The sequence below is a fragment of the Calidris pugnax genome, unplaced genomic scaffold (genome assembly GCF_001431845.1).
Source record: "Calidris pugnax isolate Ruff unplaced genomic scaffold, ASM143184v1 scaffold28, whole genome shotgun sequence".
Lineage (NCBI taxonomy): Eukaryota > Metazoa > Chordata > Aves > Charadriiformes > Scolopacidae > Calidris > Calidris pugnax.
The window spans coordinates 7,728,392-7,736,267 of NW_015090842.1; the positions used below are offsets into that span (position 1 = coordinate 7,728,392).

The 7,876-nt window shown below is 42.8% G+C and overlaps 1 protein-coding gene across 2 annotated transcripts in view; it reads left to right on the forward strand.

The window, feature by feature from the left end:
- LOC106888312 (hepatocyte nuclear factor 4-beta-like) overlaps window positions 1–5,592 on the forward strand; it is a 28,016-nt gene extending 22,424 nt beyond the window's left edge. Inside the window, exons 8-10 of one of the 2 annotated variants that reach the window (XM_014942449.1) lie at window positions 1,358–1,594; window positions 2,248–2,361; window positions 3,533–5,592. In XM_014942449.1, the coding sequence (XP_014797935.1) occupies window positions 1,358–1,594; window positions 2,248–2,361; window positions 3,533–3,669 (488 nt within the window). In that variant the 3' untranslated portion in view covers window positions 3,670–5,592. The remainder of the gene's footprint in view (window positions 1–1,357; window positions 1,595–2,247; window positions 2,362–3,532) is intronic. The other variant, XM_014942451.1, reaches the window with a different exon arrangement.
- The last annotated feature ends 2,284 nt before the right edge of the window (window positions 5,593–7,876 follow it).

Genomic DNA, 7,876 nt, shown 5'->3' on the forward strand with positions numbered 1-7,876 from the left:
CCCTTCAGAGTACCCAGAAATATCAAGGATGTCTGTTAATGGATCTTGCCAGCAGCCGGTGCTGACCGAGGGCAGGGCTGATCAGCACAGGACGGAGAGGAGAGCAGGGAAACAAACAAGGAGGCAAACAAAAGGTTGTTTTGAACCTTTGCTCTGTTCTTATTCCACAAACACAGGGGTTTCTGTCTCAGCCCAGGTTCCCCCCCCAAACACTCCTATTTCTACATGCCTGCAGTGCACACACAACCACCCCTTGGTAAGGGGTCCCTTTAGTGTGCATTGCCTTGTAGCTTGGAGAAAAGATGGGGGAACAATCCCAAGTCCAGAATAATGCCCTTTTGCCTTTGGCATCTATTAGCACAGAGAAATTAAAGCACCTTCCATTAGTTATTTCTTGCTGTGTCCACTGATTTGAAATCAAGATACAGGAGCTTTGCAAACATCATGAACTTCAGCTTGCCTAAGAGCCTGCTGCAAAAGTGAATAAAGATCACGTTATTCAATTGAGTTTGACAAATTACCTTCTCAGCTGATCAGTACCTCAGTGGAGCTTCAGATCATTGTGACAGTGAGGCGCTGTGATTTCATCTAAAATGAAAAAGTGTGAAGCTTCTACAGAAGTGAAGTTCATTCATGCTAACAAGTAGGCATGTCCGTGGAGTTACACGCTAACGCACAATAATTTGTTAACCACTTTGTCTAATCTCTTGGCATGATGGTCTAAAATGAGGTACTTGTGGATTCTTCATAGACAGTGAAAGAAATGGTCCAGTGAGCCAGAAATCTCAGTTTTAGCTAGCAGGAGAGGCAGGAGTGGAAAGCTGTAAATCCCACCAGAGTGCACGTTTACCTGATGATTAAACAAAACTGGACCAGTGGTCTGTGAAAAAGAGATCGACCACAGGTCAAAGACAGGAAATCAAGACAAGGAGCTGATGCTGCAGTGGGTGCATTTGCAACAGATAGGCACCAATCCTGCATGGATTTATTGGCAGTAGTTGGGACTCATTTATTTTCAGGGTGAAATTCCAGGCCATTTCCTTGGAAAGACAAATACAGTTCAACTTCTAAACGCTCCCTCTTCACCAATGGCAGTAGCCAGACATATCCAGCTGATGCAAGCTCTTATTTTCCTACTGTTTCCCCTCAAATTCCCCTTACTGTTTCCCTACTCCATATGAGATATGAAATAGTGGCAGCCTAACACTAGTCTGTCACAAAAACTTGGAGACTCTGAGAGATACTTGTCAGAGGATCACTGATAACCTCGTCTTTTTCCCCTTCAGAGCCTGACCAACAGGATAACACTTTCTGGTTACACAGACCAGGAATTAACCTCATTTTTTTCTCCTCCCAGACTGCAAAGGCCTGAGCGAGCCTGGAAAGGTGAAGAACATGCGCTTCCAGGTCCAGGTCAACTTGGAGGACTACATCAATGACCGCCAGTACGACTCCCGAGGCCGGTTCAGTGACATCCTCCTCCTGCTGCCCCCGCTGCAGAGCATCACCTGGCAGATGATAGAGCAAGTCCAGTTCGTGAAGCTCTTTGGTGTGGCCAGGATCGACAGCTTGCTGCAGGAGATGCTACTGGGAGGTACGAACCCTGCTAAGAAAGGAAACCAAAGTTATTTTATTTCAAAGCCATTGTGGAGCTTCATGTCTGGGTTTGAGTCCTTCTCCGGAGGATGTAGGGTAGAGAGAAACTGTCTTGGGAGGAGGGACATGAAGGTTCAGGTTGAATAGCAGCTTGAACGTGGATTCTTCTCACTTCAGTCCAATCCCCAAGACATTTCTTTCCAGCCTATCTATCTCAGAAAATCTGACCCAGGGACAATTTTAAGGAAATGAGTACACTCTGTGGTGCTTCATACCAGTGGGGCAGTCGAATTTTAGGCAACCTACCGAGCTGATGTAGTTCACAAGAAGACAACCTATTTTTTTGTTAGCAATATGCAGAAGTTATAATTATATGGGAAACCCTGATAAGAGCAGTAATTGAGACACAGAGACAGACAAGCAGCACAGCTGGATATTAGCTGAAACCTCAGCCATCCTGGGAGGTTGTCCCTAGACAGTGAGAAGGCTGAGAGCAAAGAGGACAGCAGAGCAGGAAGGAAGTAAAGATGAGCCAGGACATTAACCCTCACCCACAGAGGTCTCCCACATTCTCTGAAGAGACTTGGCCCAGAGCATCTGGCTTTTCGGTAACTATGCAAAGAATGATGTGTTTTCCCACTTCCACTGCAGGAACCACCGTCGATCTCCAGTACCAGTCGGGACCTCCCAACCTCAACCTGGAAACGATGCCAGGACACGTCCTCCCAAGCAACATGAGCTCTGTGATTCACACCGCTCCAAACCGTAAGTGTCCATTTTTACGCTATTAGTGTCAGCAGAATGAAGGGACTGAAGTGGAGAAGCAGTTAAGAAAATAGACCGTTAGGTTTATTGATGTATTTAAGCATTACACTTGAATCAGAGATCACAGCCCCCCCCTTGCTGAATTCTTAACTACCAAGTCTGAAAACATGCTTCCAAAAGAGAAGCTGAGATTTTTCACGTAATAGCATGATCCAGGGGGATTTTGAGATGCTACTTAACAGCACAAGATTAAAAAACAGAAATCATTCACACCCCTCCTTGCTGAATTCTTAACTATGAAGTCTGGAAAAATGCTTCCAAAAGAGAAGCTGAGATTTTCACATAATAGCAAGATCCAGGGGGATTTTTAGATGCTAATTAACAGCACAAGATTAAAAAACAGAAATCAAGATTGGTGACAGTGTATTTCTATGAACGTAGGCAGTGCTAGGGAATACCACAATGAAACACACAGTTATTAGAGGCAAGAGTTTCCCTATGTAAAGTGTTTTGGTTGCTGTCAACCAGAACACAATATGACTTGAATACAAGACTGCCTTCAACCACTCTGGACGCTGCTGCTCGGCAAGGGCTATTTGCTAAGGCATTTATCCACTGGAGTAGCAACCGGACCATGGTATTAAATAAAAAAAGTAAAGTAGAACATGAGTTGCAATTTAACAACCGCTGCCATGTAATCACAATGTCTTGCACACACAGTCACCTCCTGCCAGTTAAGATCATCTACCTCTTGCAGCATATTTTGCTATTTCTCAGCCATATAAATGTTGGCATCATGTATTTTAGCTTGGTTTTGGTTTTGTTTTTTTTTTAAGTCACCTTGCAGTAAGGGGGATTAGAGAGATGCTGTGCTCTGTAAATGAGGTAGAGTGGCCAGCAGGTTGAGCCCTCCTCCAAAGAGGACAGGAAGGATTAAAAAGCAGTTTGGGGCATTTCCCAAGTGCACAACACAGAGAGGAGTTGATCTGTGCCCATCAGTCCACCCTGTGCCTCGTCACAGACCAGGAAGGAAGAATATGCCTGAACATGCCTGAATTTGGGATGGATCCCCCCTTGCCCCAAGCTCCTGGGTTTGCTGCTTTTATTTGGGCACTGCTCTCTTGAACAGCACCCAGGTCCATGTTAATCCTGTTTCTTTTCTCTCCTACAGCATCTCCTGAAACATCCCTTCCATCTCCTTCTACAAGTACAGGCAGTGAAGACTATAAACTAGGCTCTAGTGCAGGGCCCAACGCCATAGCACAGCTCTTGCCTCAGACAGTGATACCCAAGCAGGAGATTTTATAGGGAGAGGTGGAAGGAGAAGCTGGGAGCAATGTGGAAACCGTGCTGAAAAAGTGAAATGGGCCCCTTTCTCTTTGCAGAGGCAAAGCACGGCCACCCCCTGCCCGTAGCCGGATCCGTCGGTCACACTCTTTCCAGGCCGTGAGTCGAGCAGCAGGTACCAGACTACAGCAGGAGCATCACCTCAGGTCTTCCACCTCACACGTGATTGGGGCTGATGCTCTTTTCAGCAGGACCAAGACTGTAAGCTCCTTGGAGCAGGGCTTCTGATGGCATTCGTTACCACCTACCTCGGTGTGATGACCACCCTTTCAAAGCCTTCGGCCGCCATCTTCATAAAACCCAGTGCCTTGCACCGCTGATGGTAACTGTTAATGAGCACAGCGTGTCTTGAATTGTCAGTATGAAACGGTCTATTCCCATTAAAAATTTAATTACACTCCCAGTTCTCCTGCTGCACGTTAAGCTTTAGGAAGAATATCTTAATAACACTTAGCAGCCCAAAGCTTTCTCCTTCCCTAAAGATGCATTTTGTTCCGCACAGACCAGCCAACATTTAATGTTGGTCAGTAATTATTTGTGATCAGGAATGCCAACATTTGGTTATTTTCCACCATTTCCAGTTTATCTGGAGTCCAATTGTGAGTTGTTTGATGCATCTTCTTACTTGGTGTGCACATCCAACGTAGCTCCCAGACATCAGCAAAGATCTCTGCATCAGACCGTGGCCACCGGGTCCGGTCAAACCCTCCACAGGCAGGAAGCTGGAGAAGCTGTTGACCCACCCAGATGCTGCTTTGTACCTTCTGCAAACTTTTACCACAAACATATTTGCAAGAAGCAACAGTCCTAACAAAAATGCCAAAGAAAACCTTTTCCCAGTACACAGATATGATTTTGCAGTAGTTTTGTGCATCTTTGTAATGTCTGTAACCTGAATTTGAAAGCTCTGACTTAGTAAAAAAAAAAAAAAGAAGAAAAAAGAAGGAAGAGGCAGGTCTCCTGTGAGGAATGGATTTTAAAAAAAAATGTTTAAAACATAAGGTGCTTCTGCACTTTATGTAGAGCTTAATCAGCAGTAGGTGACCAGCTATTAACCATTACATTAACTATTACAACTATTTAAAACGATTCCCCCTTAGATGACTATACAACCTCAAACTTTCCTAGTGGTACGGTGTTTATTTTACATAAATTGAACCTCATTAGAAAGCAGACCACTGGATTTCTACAAAACTTACACTCACCTGCACAGAAGCCCAATGACCTCCATCAGACAGCTCTTGAAGGGTTCTGGGTGGCCGTACTGAGCAGTGGGACACATCGGAGAATTCCAATTGGGACACATCACACCAATCTCTCAACCCTCCTGCATCCCCATTTCTGGCAAAACCAAGATGACAGGGCCCAGCTGTGGCTTTGTGAGGCTTATTTCACTCTTGAAGGACTGCGAGGTCCTCGGGTGAAGGACACTGTGGAAATGCAACCTCATTGACTGCAGGAGAAGTTGGGAAGAGCATCTGAACCTTCACCAAAAGGGGAACACTCTGTGCTCAGGCTGCCTTTCACTCGCTGGGGAGACACTTTAGCATTGCCATTCTGCAGCACAAGAGCCACCTGAAAACCACTGAAGACCGGGTAGAATTTCACCTGGGATCATAATGTTCTATTTTCCTACTGTCTCTGATGAATTTGATCCGACACTATATGCTGATAGCTGTTTCAAATTAAAGTTATATCTGGAAACCAGGTTCCACTGCAAGCATCCCTGCCGCACGACAGACAAAACTGTACTTACCCAACATTGCTTCCAGTTCCTCCATCGTGTAGATTACTTTACTTTTCTAGAAATTAAGTGTACATTTATACCCATTAATGGTAAGAAAATAAATCTATTGGGGAAATAAATGTAATATTCTCACAGTTTGTACAGACAGTTTGCCTTTTTTCTTTAATTCAAAACCAAGTTTTCAAGTTTCTCTATTGATTTCCCCAGTGCAAACACCTTAGGGATTTTCACCTTGGGGATTTATTTTTTATAAAAAAGAAGCATCTACGGCTGCAAAGCCCACTGTTAATTACAGCAGTCTCAAGTGAAAAACCTAAGCTGTTATCTGATAGAAGGAAATAAAATTGTCCAGGAACAAGCAGACATCAGCCTCCAGTGTTCAGCTAGTCTGGAGGAGCTTTACAGCAAGAATAATTCACCGTCTGACAAGGGGCCTGTATTAAGGGCCAGAACAGACACAGAGCAAAAATCTCTTTCTGGCTTCCCCACGTCAAACCCCACTCTGAATTAAACCAATATTCTTATGCAAACATAGCTTGGAAATCACTACTTTGTTAGATTTCTGCTTAATTGGAATCATGATTTTGTTAACAAAAAGGTGTTCAAAGCCATTATTTAAAAATATTTCAGTTGTCTGGCAAGATGCCAGCTGTTTTCTCAGAACACCACCAATTGTGCATCTCATGTAGTAAAGTCTTACCTATTTCTCTGTAAATTACCCATTTCCTTGCCAATTATAACATCTGGCTTTATTAACATTGCATGTGGCTATTTTCCAGAGCTCTCTTTGGGTATGACAGGAGGAATGTGCACCTACAGCAGCAAAAATGCTACTGCAATAGAATCCGGAAATACTGCAAAAACCAAATTACAGTATTTCTCCATGAAGAAATTCAGAACACACACAAAAGAATGAGTGACACAAGCAAAAAAAAAATAAAAAAAAATCTAACAATCAATCAAGAAGCACCGACCCATATTCAACCACAAAGTACCATGTGCCACAAAGTACGTGGTATGAATTAAACTGTTACTCTGTTCAGAGGAATAAAACTTAAAAAATATACAGAACTGTGATGCTGGTGTAACTTAGCGTTATTAGCAGATTCAAGAATCATTTTACAGTCCAATTTCTGTATTTCAAAACTTCTTACACCACTTTTCTTTCTCTAATAGCATTGAATACATTCACATATGAACACAGTGCCAATAGAAAGTAGTGAGAACAATCACAGAAACACAACATTTCTGCACAGGACAGGCACAGAGAAGTCCATAAATCAATTCTCACTTGTCAGTGCTGCCATCTTAAGACTTCAGAAAGGGTTCATGAAACAACCTGACATTACTACTAGAAATTAAACAAGAAAATGAAAATAAGATAAATTAACAGGATCTACCAGCTGAGACCTCCGTTCCACCTGGAGAGTAAACAAGCTCTTCCTTCAAATATATGCAAACACAGCACAGCTTAACTGTTGTGGCAAATATAATCAAATCATTAACCTGCTTAAACATACAAGCAGTGGCACGAAGTTTATATGAATGTATTTGGAGTTATTTTGTCCACAGAAACTAAAGTGCTATTATACCCAGGAAAGGTACCAAAGTACTTTTTAGAATTGTTGCAAATGGCAAATAAACTGCTTCCAGTCTCTCCATCCTTTAGTGCCTTTGTAAACCCTGTTTCCTCCCTGCCCTCACCCTCCTTGGGTCAGCTGTTTTCTGAACTGCTGCTTTCTAGGCTGCATAATTGGCTGTCTCTTTATCTGAAACTACAGAATTAGTGGGGGGAAAAAAAATAATCAACACTTGCACAGAGAAACTAGCAGTTAGCATAGCTTAAACCCCTGAATAAGCACAGTAGCATCTTTAATTTGGAGCAGCATCAGCCGTTACTTGATACACGTGTACATAGAAATCACAAGCCAAAGGATGCAAGACCATAAGACCATTACCCTGAAGTTGCTGTTACCTAAATATATGTGAATATGCACCCACATGTGCAAAATAAGTGACATACAGAGCAGAAGTTAATCAACTAAGACTTCAATTCATTACTTTATTTTTTTTACATTAAAAAAATTACAACAGAACAAGGGTTTGAAAAGCCAAGTAAACCTGATTTCACACACGCACACACTTGCTAAGTCACAGGGTTCAACCGCTTGAAGTGATATTTTCTGATTTTCATCAGGATATTTTATGAAACAATATACACATTAAGAGCCTCATGACAAAGCCAGACACGTTTTTTCCCAATCTTTAAGATGTGCAACGCAATATGCAAAGATTCTTGTGGAACTTCCAACTTTCCCCTCAGTTACACGAGACGTAGTTTTGTTCATTTGCCTGCAATTTCATTAAAAGTGTCCACCCAGAAATTGTCCAGTGCTACACACCATCTCTCCCAAGCAAAGG